The sequence below is a fragment of the Lethenteron reissneri genome, chromosome 54 (genome assembly GCF_015708825.2).
Source record: "Lethenteron reissneri isolate LAM-NWPU_2019-01 chromosome 54, ASM1570882v1, whole genome shotgun sequence".
Lineage (NCBI taxonomy): Eukaryota > Metazoa > Chordata > Hyperoartia > Petromyzontiformes > Petromyzontidae > Lethenteron > Lethenteron reissneri.
This window is the reverse complement of record NC_083832.1, coordinates 3,827,657-3,841,547: the sequence shown is the minus strand read 5'-3', so window position 1 is coordinate 3,841,547 and position 13,891 is coordinate 3,827,657. Positions and strand designations below refer to the sequence as shown.

Below are 13,891 nucleotides of genomic sequence, written 5' to 3'. Positions count from 1 at the left end.
CATCATGATAAGCATTGTCCCTGGCTGGTTTGGCCACCCGATCGCACCGATGTTCACGCGGTGGCTGCGCGATGCAGGATGGACAATGACCTCATCGAAGACAGACGTTCCCTCTCGCAAGGGACGTCCATCTCACAGCCACGTCACACCTCGCGAAGCCATTTATCGACAAAGCCGGATCAAAATTTGCAAACGGACGCTCCACTAGTCGCTGCATGCACGCGGAGCGGAGGAGGAACGTGGATCTTTCACTCGGAGTGGAGGAGGTACCTGGATCTTTCCAATGGAGGCGGTCGCATCGACCCACATCTGTAGCGACCACGGCAGCGACCTGGTGATGGCCATGCGCAGGACGTTGAAGAAGCTGACGGAGGTGAGCACCCGGCGCAGCGTGAGCTCGTTGTACACGGCGTACGGCAGGATGGAGGCGAACACGACGAACACGCCCGAGAAGAAGAACGCCGCGCTGTTGAAGTATCTGCTGTAGGAGGCTCTGCTCGTCAGCTTCAGCTCCTGCCTAGGGGGGAGTTGGGGGGTGTGGGGGGGTGGGAGGGCCGTCACCGCGAGGTCGAGATCGCCGCGTCCCCGTGGTGCCCACGCCGGGCCCGGCATAGCCCGGCTCTTCTGCCTTTGGGGCATTACCGCTGGACCCTGGGTAAGCGCACAGGTGCCTCTGTCTGGCTCTCTGAGCCTCAGACGTTGAGCCTTAACTCTGACAGTCCTACAGGTGCCTTCGGCTGGCTCTCTTAGCTGCAGGCATCAACACGGAACCACAAGAATGGTAAAGTACATTAGTCTGGCTCTCTGGGTTTGTTGCATTAACGCTGTAGCACCCTAGGAACTGTGACGATGTCTGCCACTACCCTGCAGTCCATCAGTGACTGTGAGCCTCTCATGGGGACATTAAATCGGCCACTCGAACGAATCGAACAGCCTGCCTCTGGTTGCGCCGATGGCCGGACGGCCAGAGGGCACGCGAGACGCGACCGGAGGTCACGCGAGACGCGGCCAGAGGGCACGCGAGACGCGACCGGAGGTCACGCGAGACGCGGCCGGAGGTCACGCGAGACGCGGCCGGAGGTCACATGAGACGCAGCCGGAGGGCACGCGAGACGCGGCCGTGTCGGTGTGGCGCCACCTACTTGCGCAGCTCGTCGATGAGCTTCCCCATGGCCTCTTCCCAGCCGTGCACTTTGATGGCCTCGATGTTCTCGAGCACCTCCGACGTGAGGGCGATGCGCTCGTTGATCTTCCCTCCGCGCTTGTCTCTGAAAGTGAGCGGACGCGCGCCGCCCCTCGCTCAATCCCCGTACAGATGGGGCGCAGATGGAAATGAACCCACTTGCTGCGCTGCCACGACTCCCTGGCAGGCCAGGAGAGTATGCCCGCGGCGAACCACCAGCCCTCACCTGTAGGAGTTGATCTTGTGACCCAGCCACGCCTGGAGCAGCGTCACGATCAGCAGAATGGCGAATCCCACGAGGCAGAAGGGCCCCAGCTCTCGCCAGAGGAAGGCCAGCAAGCCCACGCACTGAATGGGCGCGATCCAGATGAAGTGGGCCTGGGTCAGGCTCTGCAGGCGACACGTGCGCGCGCGTTACTGCGGCGTGCCGGGCGCCATTGCCACGTGGTGGCCATGCAGAATAAAACAACAACAACAACGACGTAAAAACAGCTCAGGCATTTGTCACTACACTGCTGGACGAAGGCCTCCCCACGACATGTTGTTTGGCCATACTTCACCACACTGGTCACAGTGTGGGTGTGGGGCTGGTTCAGATATCACTGAAGTTAGCCGTGGCCTGGAATTGAACCCAGGTCACCGGGTTAATCACAAATTACTTAATTGGGATTACATAAAGCAATCATCGTCCCTCACTATGAAAACCGAGCAGGACCCTCCTTCGAAGGTCTTGAGACACGCTGAGTCTTTCCTGCTTTATAAACAAGTGGAGTGACAATTACAAAAACAGCAATGTAGTCGTGTTACAAGGGTATCGGTGATATCACTGTGACATTTAGCGATCGTGTAGCGGTCAGCGCGCTGCGCTACGAACCTGGCGACCTGAGTTCGACTCCCGTTCACGGCCAACATCAGTGACGATTATCTGTGACCGGTCCTGGGCCTCCCCTAGGTCGACTCAGCCTCAAATGAGTTTCTTGTGCGGTGTGTAAACATCGCCATCAGGGGGGACAAAGGCGGCCGGGCGTGGTGCTGGCCACCCACCCCCTCGTGTGCCGTTCTGGCCTTCACAGGTGCTCGCTAACAGCACTTGCCCCAACAGTCTGTCAAGGCTACACGGGGGATCTTTGTCTTGCTATAATTAGCGCAGCCTCCACCTGCGCCGTCATTCGCGGCACCTGCCCAGCGGCCACGCCCCTTCGTCACACGGCGTCACAAAAAGTCAGACCCCCCTCCTCAAATATGACGTCACAAAGCTCTGCCCCCCCCCCCCAAAAAATAAAAAATGCTTCAAGTCGCTTTAAACTATTGTCATTGTAGTGCGTATTTAATGTGGCGCTGCACTCTGATGTTGTAGGAGAAAACATTTATCAAAAAGGATCTTTAATTAAGTAGAACGTGTCGTCTATATTAATTTAAAGTTGCGCATTTTGATCTGACGTCAGATTTCTCCAACCCCCCCCCCTCGTCACACATCGTCACATATGTCTGCCCCCCCCCCCCCCTAGGTACGTGACGTCATTTATGGACGCCCCCTCTCTCTGGTAGAGGGGGGCGGCCGCTGTTAGCGCCCCCACCCGCCTGAGTTTGATTCCCGACCCGAGGGTCTGCGATGGTTCCAGCTGCAGCGCTTCACACGAACGGGCGGTTGTGCACCACTGAGCCGTGCTTGGCTACGAGCGATATCCAATGCATTCTGCATACGCTACGGATGTAAATGTCTGTATGTGCGTCATCGTGCGTTCCCTAGGTACGTGTCGATCGATTCCATTGCTCCCATCTCTGGTGCGTCTCGCCCGTCAACCCTCCTCGCTACTTGCGGCTGCTCTGATTGACAGTCGGCATGACACGAGGTCTAGCACTCGCACGTAGTCTAACCCCCACTCCTCCTGTCTGTCCAGCACGTCGTCCCAGTGTCATGCCATTGGAGATGACACACTTGCATAGCAAACATGTAAGGACCCATTCAGGATTTCGATTTAAAGCTTTCGTGACTGCAGGGATTCGTCTTCTTGGTTCTTTTGGTAAAGTTACGTAAAAGGGAAATAATAAAATAATAAAAACAAAACATTACATAGAAGGGAAATAATAAAATAATAATATAAAACATAATAAAATAATATTATGTTTTATTCTTATTATTTTATTATTTCCCTTCTACGTGACTTTACCGAAAGAACCAAGAAGATGGACCCATTCAGGAATTGGAAAATGTTCCTCCGTCAGCATGAATATGGCAAACGGCTCACGGGAATCACAGCCATCCATCTCGTGAGGATGTCACCACGACCCTGAGAGGCTACGAAGAGGTCAATACCTCATCAAACTTGTTCAGGTTGTTCGACAGCAAGCTGACCAGCTGTCCCACGGTGATCTTATCCAAGACGCTGCTTGAGAGCTTCATGATCTGCGAGGGTACGGTGATGTTAGAACAGCGCGGGTGTGTGAGTGTGTGTGCCTGTCCCGTAGCGGTGGGGAGCGGTAGTGTAGCGGTTAGCGCGCTGCGTTATGAACCTGGCGACCCAGGTTCGATTCCCGCTCACGGCCAACACCCAGTGACGATTATGGATAAATCCATTAATTGGCTACCACATTCAGATAAGCCCCCCCCCCCCTCCTCCCCCCTTAACTTGTATTTAAGAACTTGTATCTTGGAATTTTTGCTTCACTTGATACAGTAAATCTGGCTGTGACGGTCCCACCTGATGAAGGAGACTTGTATTGCCTCCGAAACTTCGTGATTTATTATTTTATTTCTATTATTACCCTTTTATCTGCTCTCGACCGAGTGCCGCCTCACGGCACATCGGTACTGGCCACGTGACGGCTCGTCGCCGACATTGGCCGTCTGGACGCACGAGGGGCAGCGACGGAGAGTTACCGACATCGGCACGAATCAGCGCTAATTCGCCCTTCGCATAGATCAGACGCTCGTTCTTAATTTTGGAGCTTTCGTGACTGCAGGAATTATTCTTTGGTTCTTTCGGTAAAGTCACGTATAAAGATAAAATAATAAATTAAATAATAGCATACGACGTTTCGATTGCAACACAAGCAATCATCATCAGGTATAAATGAAATAGCAACAAAAAATCTAACCAGAAAACTATAGACAGATATGTATTTTTTTTCTCCAACCCCTCCCTCTCTCTGCCTCCGCCCCCCCTCTGTCTATTTAAGGCCACCCCACAGAGACGATCTCCCTCTCTGTACCTGTGTTACTCTCTCTGTGTATCTTGGTGATATCTGTCTGCTTATATGTCTGTCTATAGTTTTCTGGTTAGATTTTGTGTCGCTATTTCATTTATACCTGACGACGATTGCTTGTGTTGCAATCGAAACGTCGTATGCTATTATTTAATTTATTATTTTATCTTTATACGTGACTTTACCGAAAGAACCAAAGAATCAGACGCTCGGTTCAAGTGTGCAGCGACAACACCGCAGAGAGGGTGCGATTGCCACCGTTTGCAGAGGTTTACAGCCATCCCACGCGGACTGCCATAAAATACTCACGGCTGCCCCCCGAGGTTATCCGTCAACGATAAGGTCAGTAAAACCGGAGCAAAGATCAAACATCACTAAGCCCTTTGTTACATTTATCGCTTCCCTTTGATTTTATGTTTTATTAAAATTTTCAATTGTATCAGTATTATTATTATCGATAATCTTGTCGGCGCAGGAGAGTATCAAGCTTTGCAATAGCGGGCGATGATGCTATTGTGTGTGATCCCAATTGCGTAATTTGCATGGCGTTTTTAGCACCCGGATGTTTGGCCAATACCGGTGACATTGCATTTGGTTTATTTGTTGTTGTTTAGCTTTGGGACTAAATGGGAGAATCCAGACGACATTCTCGCAGACCAGAGGGAGGACATGCAAACTCGGCACGGCTTCAAAAACACGCGTTCACTGTGCTGCCATCTCCGGCCCACCTTGTAACCCCCCACCACCCCCCTCCTCCCACCCACACAATCTTCTCTGATCCACCGACCTTCGGCTCCAGGGCCATCAAGTTCAAGTTCATTTCAAGTTTCATTTATTAGGTATAGCCCTGTGAGCCATTTGGCTCTTGAATCGGGTGCAACCGCAACAAACAAAAAACACGAACAAAAACATCTTAAAGTGAATATGTGACTAAGTGCAAACAGAAAATCCAAGAAAAGACAGCAAAATATTGCAGAAAAACAAATCACCATACACCAACGCTGTGTGCAAAAATCCCAGTGGGATGCAAGTCAAACAACCAACAACAACCACAAGACAACTTAGATTAAGGCCATCAGTCTTACTCCGTACTACAACAAACAAACATGGCTAAATCAATACATCTTCTTGGTTCTTTCGGTAAAGTCACGTAGAAGGGAAGTAATAAAGTAATAAAAATAAAACAATATAATAAAATAATTTTATTATATTGTTTTATTATATTACTTTATTATATTATTATATTATTTTATTATGTTTTATTTTTTATTCTTTTATTACTTCCCTTCTACGTGACTTTACCGAAAGAACCAAAAAGATGAATCCCTGCAGTCACGAAAGCTTTAAATCGAAATAAACCAATACACTTTTCGAAATCACCAAAATAAAGCCATGAAAGCAATGAAACAGTGATCATAAGAACTGTGACGGAATTTTCACAATAAATAGCGTAAACAACATGTTTTTTATTTTATTTAAATTTTTTACCTATGTGAAAAAATTAAAATAACCTAAGAATATAAACAACATGTACCATCGGGGGAGGGGGGGGGGGCACGCGCGTCTCGTCCCCACGCCAAGGGAGGGGGCCCACCACCGCCGCCGTGCGCACCTTCTTGTAAATGAGGCAGAAGGTGGCAATCCGCACGTCCATACCCAGGTGCTGGAGCCCGAACACAGCGGGGTGCAGCAGCAGCGTTCTCAGGACGAAGCACGCGCTCAGCCCCAGCGCCAGCAGCAGCGGCTCCTGCACGTCGACGGTGCTCGGGTTGAAGGAGGCGATGATCTGGCCCAGGAAGAAGGGCTGCACCACTTTGGTGAACTCCTGAGAGACGCGGCGGAGGGGCGCGGCACGACGACAGTCTCTTGCGTGAAACTCGAGCAACGTCGTTTGCAGCGACATCTTTTGATTAATGATCAAATCGCGCGTTTTTATTTTTAATGTTCGTTTTTCTGATTCAAGGTCCGGTCAACAAGTGTGCGGGGTAATGATGATGGTTATGATGTCGTTGCTGCCAAGTGGAATTTGCGGTTAACTTGATATAAATGCATTCGCATCGACGCCGTACGACTTTCAACGTCCTAGAGGGGGCACGGGACACCACGGACAGTGAACCAGTGCGGTCTGCGCTCGCTCAACAAAGTAGGAGCAGCAGCAGCAGCAAGAACTCCACCAACTCTTCTTGGTTCTTTCGGTAAAGTCACGTAGAAGGGAAGTAATAAAATAATAAAAATAAAACATAATAAAATAATTCTCACGACGTTTCGGCCACAACGCAAGCAGCCGTCCTCAGGTGAAAACCAAGTCTGTCGAGGCGATAGCGTCTGAATGAAACAGCACATTGCTTGGAGCGTATATTTAAGCTGGGTTGGAAGGGGGGGGGTTTCACCTGAGGACGGCTGCTTGCGTTGTGGCCGAAACGTCGTGAGAATGATTTTATTATGTTTTATTTGTATTATTTTATTATTTCCCTTCCACGTGACTTTACCGAAAGAACCAAGAAGATGAATCCCTGCAGTCACGAAAGCTTTAAATCGAAATCCACCGACTCTCTCTGCTGAAGCCCTCTCGTCGTGACCATCAACAGCAGCAGCAGGACCTCCCCATTGGCCTTGAGCTCCTGAACCACAGCGCTGCTGCTGCTGCTGCTGCCGCCACGCGTGAGAATAGAGTGGAATCGAAATACAGGCGAAATTATAATGGCGATGATAACAACTGATGATTAACCAATCCACATTGTGTTGTAGGCGCTTACGGGATGCAGGCACGCTTGAGTTGGTGCTCTAAATGGCATGCCCCGGTATTGTTGCCGTTCTGCTGTAATGTGCATCGATGCCTACTCTATTGAGGACGATATTGGCACGTACAGTAATGATTGGTTAGTACTGGTAGGAACCTCCTGGTTACACCAGCCCACAGGGGATTATTGTGTCCGTCGTGCAGGGAGAGGGTGGGGCTGGGTGGGGAGGGGAGGGTGGGGAGGGGTTGGGTGGGGAGGGTGGGGCTGGGTGGGGGGTGGGAGGGTGGGGCTGGGTGGGGAGGGGCTGGTCACCCCGTGGTGCTCTTATAAAATCAACGTTTAACCTACTCACGCCGGCTTGTGCCCGCCCTCACAGTCGGGCATATTTGCGGAATACACCACGCCGCCGTTGACCCTGGCCATTGACCGAGCAACCAAACGTTCCTACCAGCTCCCTCCGCAGGAATGTGTTAACACGTAGGCATTCGCAACCAGTATTATTCATAATAAATGTTTATTGGGTTAGATCGCGTTATTTATAAATGTGTCACAACCCTCCACCACCCGACACGGCCAATCAGAAAAAATGTGTCACGTTGACAAAAGACAAATAGTTCAATATTTTTTGCCCACCGGTGTGTTGAAGAGGGAATCCACAACAACATTTACAATTTGAGTACGACGTTACGCTGGAAATGTAAAGATGAATTATCGAAGTTATCAACTGAAGGTGTATATCGGATCAATTGCTTATGCGGTAAGTGTTATATTGGACAGACGGGACGTAACATTAGCGTAAGCCTAAAAGAACATCAAAGGAACATTAAATTATCCCAAACACAGCTGTCAGCAGTGGCAGAGCATGCTTGCCAATAAGGACATTCAATTGATTTTGAGAATGTTATTACTGGTTAAGATTAGTTAGAGAATCCATTGAAATTGAGAAAATTTCAAATAATTTCAACCGCTGTGATAGCTATAGACTCAGCGCAGCATGGAAGCGTATTATTAAGTAATACACAACACATATTGCAATTCCTTACCGGTGAGTCACATGCGAAGTGGCTGATTATTGATCTATTAGTTAATTGCATAGACCCCCACCCCTACCTCTGATCTCGAATCCTGATGGGGTTCAACAATGATGACGTCATCCCGCACTATTTGAGACCGGGAGCAGGTGGATGACTTCACTGTTTTGGCAATTCGCCCGAAGATGCTGGATGTAATTTCCAGCGAAACGTCGGACTACTCAAATTGTAAATGTTGTGGAATCGCTCTTCAACACACCGGTAGGCTAAATTAGTGAACGATTTGTCTTTTGATAATTGGGTTTTTACCCTTCTATCTGGCAACAAAACTGACACCATTTTTACGAGGAGTCATGTATGCATAGACCACAATACCTGCAGTCATAATGCAAACAAAAAACACAACTCTGATAATATACTGTATGCACTGTCCTTGAAGTTGATTGGTCCACACCCGAGACAGCTTTCCTTAGAGCCTAGTCTCACATGGGTTGGACCAGATGACGCCAATCAACCTCAAGGACAGTGCATACATTATCAGAGTTATGTTTTTTGTTTTTTGTTTGCATTATGACTGCAGGTATTTTGGTCTATGCAAACATGACAACTTGTAAAAAAGGTGTCAGTTTTGTTGCCAGATAGAAGGGTAAAAACCCAATTATCATATTTTTCACTGGCAAATGAGGTTCCAATGGTGTAGATTTGTCTTTTGTCAACGTGACGCATTTTTCTGATTGTCCGTGTCGGGCGGTGGAGGGTTGCGACACATTTATAAACAACGCGATCTCACCCAAAAAACCTTTATTATGAATAAAGATTGGTTGACTGACACACAAGCACGGTGCCAACAGGGGCCTCCACTGACCGCGAGGAGCATGATGACGCCCAGGCCCACGAAGCGCCACAGGAAGCACCGGCGAATCGCGGTGAGCAGGTGAGGGCGGTTTTCTGACTGCGAGATTTCTCTGTCCCATTCCCTGCGGGCGGACAGAGAGAGAGAGAGGAGCGGTCAAGTCGGATCATCGGCCATCGCCGTTATCAGTCGTGGCCGACACAAAAATAAACGGTACAGAGCACCTAATCATTGCAATAAGGGGCCGTCCATAAATGACGTCACGCACCTAGGTGGGGGGTCAGACATTTGTGACGATCTTCTTGGTTCTTTCGGTAAAGTCACGTAGAATGGAAATAATAAAATAATAAAAATATAACATTTAATATTTTAGTATGATTTATTTTATTAGTTTTTTTATTATTCTTTAATTTCCATTCTACGTGACTTTACCGAAAGAACCAAGAAGATGAATCCCTGCAGTCACGAAAGAAGCTTTAAATCGAAATTTGTGACAATGTGTGACGAGAAGGGGGGGGTTGAGAAATGTGACGTCACATCAAAATGCGCAACTTTAAATAAATATAGACAACACGTTCTACTTAATTAAATAGACGTTTTAATAAATGTTTTCTCCTACAACATCAGAGTGCAGCGCCACATTAAATACGCACTACGATGACAATAATTTAAAGCGATTTGAAGCATGTTTTATTTTTTGGGGCGGGGGGGGGGGCAGAGCTTTGTGACGTCATATTTGAGGGGGGGGGGGGTCTGACTTTCTGTGACGCCGTGTGACGAAGGCGGGGGGGGGGGGGGTCAAAAATCGTCCAAAATCGCGTGACGTCATTTATGGACGGCCCCTAAAGCGAACAAGCAGCAACACGTATGCATCCCATATCTGTCCCTCCACGTCAAATACTAAAGCGTCTTTCACGCGTCTCATCAGCCACACAGCCTTGCCGGGAGTCAAACTATATCAGCGGCATTGGTTCAACGCAAGCAAACTCTGGCCCGGGTTCGACGTTTATCGTCGTTGCCTCATCCTCGACAAGGAGCCGAGTGCGGGCCCTACCTCTCGAGCCTCTCGGAGAGCGTGTCCGCCTGGTCCTGCAGGGGAGTCCGGTAGATGTCCGAGCGCTCGATCCGATGCTTGTAACCCTTTCTCAGCACGTGCCTGGGCCACCTGGCAGACGGACGGACGGACGACGGCGCGAGCAGCAAAACGAATGAACACGACGGAGAGCTACGGCCACCGCAGCAGCAACCGCCGCGATTCGCCACTAAGCGCGGTGCACATTGAGGCCACGTGAAGTGTCGAAGGGCACAGGACAAACGCAATAAGTTCGTTTCAGCGCAACGGGTTCCTCTTGAGTCGTGAGTGGAGCCAGCCGAGGGCTCGTGGCGGTCGCCGCGCCCCTCGCCTCTCGTCGGTGAAGCTGGGGTGGTTGTTTTTTGCGCTCGGTGCTCTCAAACCCGAACGCGCTAACGTCAGGGCGACGTTCATCGGCTGAGGGTGCGTCCTGGCGGTCCGCCGTGCACCCACCACGGCGGCCACATGGCCTGCCCACTCTTACGTCGAAGAGGCGAACTAGTCTGTGTAAACTACGTTGAATTTACGGTGTAAAGGTTGATTGCGATGTCTTGGAAACAAGGCCGTAGCCATGGAGTCAACATTGGGGGGGACCAAATCTTCCAGGGGGTCTAGGGGTCCCCCCCCCCCCGAAAAAAAAATCTAAATTTGAAAACTAATTTCCTGCCTAAAATATAAAAAAAAATCACTAACACATGGGATGGACTTTTTATTTATTTTTTACAACAATGTCTAATAGTGTATTGTATTACATTGCTCTGTTTTTTTTACCTTTTCTTGTTTCATGGTATGTAATGGCAGAAATCAGGGATTAATTAAGTACAACCACAATCATATGAACAGAAATCTATGCATTGTTATATGAAGACAAGTCCAGATATTGTGGCCAAGGTTTAGCAAATTGTTATTTATATTTCCATAGCATAGCAATTGTTTTTTTAAAATATTGTTTATAGCAATATATTGGGGGGGGGGCATTTTGAGCGTATTTGAATATTGGGGAGGATGTGTCCTCCCCAATAAATATTATAATTACGGCCTTGCTTGGAAATAATGCCAAGGCCATTAATATCGACTTGCCACATACGCGACACTGGGTCTATAGAATTTCGGTCGCTGAACTCAAGGCTAACCCGAGCTGAGAGACAGCCTTCTTCAGGCTACACGGCGACTGTAGAATCACCATCCCCATGGCCAACTCAACACATCAGCTGTCGCATTGTTGTTGACGCTTTTGCGTTTAAGTGAAAAAAAAAACGTTTACACACTCCTTCGGTGTGGCAGTGATACAGCGATTGTATCGACATTCCTGTTGTAGTGCCTGCTGGTGAGCCAGGCTACGGCTCCTCCTCGACGCGCCACGGGAAGGGAGCTTCACAGCCCATCTGTGCGTGATCCACCAACCCTCGCTGCTGCCTTGACAGCGCTGGAGGATCACGTGCAGAGTAGCCACCACCACCACGTGGATTACACCTCCAACTCAAAACAACGCGTACCCCTCCCGCCGAAAGGATCTGGCAGGGCCCCATCATGGAGGAACCTCTTGACCCGGGCTCGAACCGAGACAAACGAAACGGCGTGGGAGAAAGAGGCGCGCGGAATGCGAGACTGAGATTTCAACTCAAGAGAGCGTGGCGGTGCGGGGTGTTGAGACACGGAGATGACATTGCCTGGCCCCCAAGACCTACAAACAATCATCGACATCACCATCCAGGGATGAGAGTCAATCGCTGTGTCGTTTCACTGCTGCAGCCCGGCCACAAGGGCCGAGGGCCAGGCTGTCCGGTTCAACCCCTGCCAAGGGTCAGGCTGTCCGGGTCAACCCCTGACCCAGGGGTCCCCAACCCCCGGGCCGCGAACCGCTACAGGTCCGTGGCCTGTTAGGAACCGGGCCGCACAGCAGCAGGAGGTGAGAGCGGTGAGTCCGCGCGTGGCCCGCCCCCATTATTTTATTATTGACCACTTCCATCCGCGCCTCTTTCCCGCACTGCGCACTTGTCTCAGTCACAGTGTTGGTGAGCCCACAAGCTCTAACCCCTAGTAGCCACAATGAGTAAAAAAAACGTCGCTAGAGAACTTCTTTGAAAAGGGGGAAAGACCCAATGATGACCCCCCCCCCCCTCCCCCCGGTCTGTGAAAAAATTGTCTTCCACGAAACCGGTCCCTGGTGCCAAAAAGGTTGGGGACCGCTGCCCTAACCCACTCCTCGCGACTGCTTCACGATGGACACGTGCCGAGTTGGGTGACGAGCCGTGACCAGTGGGTGGCAGCAGAGCTCAAGGCTGCGCAGATTACAGGGGCGAAGACTCCTGAATGGGCCCTGAAAATCCACGACGTTCTCAGTGTTCAAACGGTTGCGCATTGCCCGGCAAGAGAGATGGCCTATGGGCACGGAGACGGTGAAAGGAATTGGAACCACATCTGCAAGGGAGCACGGGAGAGGCGCACGCTTGGAATGGCACTGAGAGGCAGAACGATGAGCACGTGGAGTCGAGGACACACGCAGTCGCAGCAGCAGGGAAATGACAACGCCAGAGAGTATGCAAGTGCCGCTTGCTCGTGTACGGGGCAGGGCTCGGTGAATTCCCGCACGACCCTGCAGGATCGCCAATGGTGACGACACAAGGAACAACGAATAACCTGCAGCAACACGGAAAAGCAGAGATGCTAAAGTTAATTGACTGACGTCATTCGCTTCGGAGGCAATTGACTAAAGCGCAGAGAGGATGCGGAGTTGTTGCCCTGAGCGCGGCGGGTGAGGCGGAGGGGCGAGGCTCCAGCCGCACCTTTGTGCTGGAGGCGATTTGGCGGTGAGTTCCGCACAGAGCCAGCCGGCGTGACGCGCACGAGCAGGCCAGGTAGGGCTCGTTCAGTCCGAATGTCGTGGTCACTTTGCTGGTTACTATGCCGCCCGCTCACCCAGGAAAACCTCGACAAGTCTCAACTCTGCGGTGGTGCCAAGTTTCCGCAGTCGGGGCCGATGTTGCTGCTTCTGCCTGTAATCCCAGTGGAGTAAGTTGCAGTGTTGTTTTTTCAGGATTGCGATGTTGTTTGGCCAATACCAGTTACCCTGTGTGTTGTTTATTTAGCTATGGGAGGAAACAGCGAGTGCCCGCAGGAAACCCGTGCAGAACAGGGTGAGAATATGCAGACTCGGCACAGAAATTCGCTCGATTCGGGAAGTCGAACTCAGGTTATTCTTGCGGCGAGGCACAAGCGTTACCACTGCAGCGCCACTCTGCCTCCCATTATCTGGTAACCTCATCTCCACGACCCCTGTTGTTAAACAGCGATGATATGCGGGGTCCAACCGGGGTGACGGCTTTCTCGGTATCTGCGGATCGGCTCTGATCTCACTGCCACTTCATCCCCAAACCGGGAACATCTCCCGCGCGGTGGCGCGGTGGTTGGCATGCCGTACTCCAAATCGAGTCCTGGCCACGCCCGACAAATTCACCGATTCAAGGACCCCCGTGAACCACCGAGTGCCCATTGAGAAGTTCGTGATCGTTCAAGGTCTCATCTTCTTGGTTCTTTCGGTAAAGTCACGTAGAATGGAAACAATAAAAAATAATCAAATAAAACATAATAAAATATTTTATTACGTAATAAAAAACGGAGCAATACACTATTAGTCTTTATTTTTATTATTTTATTATTTCCCTTCTACGTGACTTTACCGAAAGAACCAAGAAGATGAATCCCTGCAGTCACGAAAGCTTTAAATCGAAACTATTAGACATTATTTTAAAAAATAAATAAAGTCCATCCCATGTGTTAGGGAACTTTTTCAATATTTTAGGC

At 50.0% G+C, this 13,891-nt stretch overlaps 1 protein-coding gene across 5 annotated transcripts in view; it reads right to left on the bottom strand.

Annotated features, from left to right (window-relative positions):
* Positions 1 to 13,891, bottom strand: part of LOC133356597 (cystic fibrosis transmembrane conductance regulator-like) — an 82,733-nt gene that overhangs the window by 25,920 nt on the left and 42,922 nt on the right. For 4 of the 5 annotated variants that reach the window (XM_061574201.1, XM_061574203.1, XM_061574202.1 and 1 more), the window contains 7 exons: positions 10,070 to 10,180; positions 9,028 to 9,139; positions 6,003 to 6,215; positions 3,501 to 3,590; positions 1,410 to 1,573; positions 1,143 to 1,268; positions 271 to 517 (listed from right to left, as the gene is read on the bottom strand). In XM_061574201.1, coding sequence (XP_061430185.1) covers positions 271 to 517; positions 1,143 to 1,268; positions 1,410 to 1,573; positions 3,501 to 3,590; positions 6,003 to 6,215; positions 9,028 to 9,139; positions 10,070 to 10,180 — 1,063 coding nt within the window. Of the gene's footprint in view, positions 1 to 270; positions 518 to 1,142; positions 1,269 to 1,409; positions 1,574 to 3,500; positions 3,591 to 6,002; positions 6,216 to 9,027; positions 9,140 to 10,069; positions 10,181 to 13,891 lie in introns of those variants that run through there. The other variant, XM_061574205.1, reaches the window with a different exon arrangement.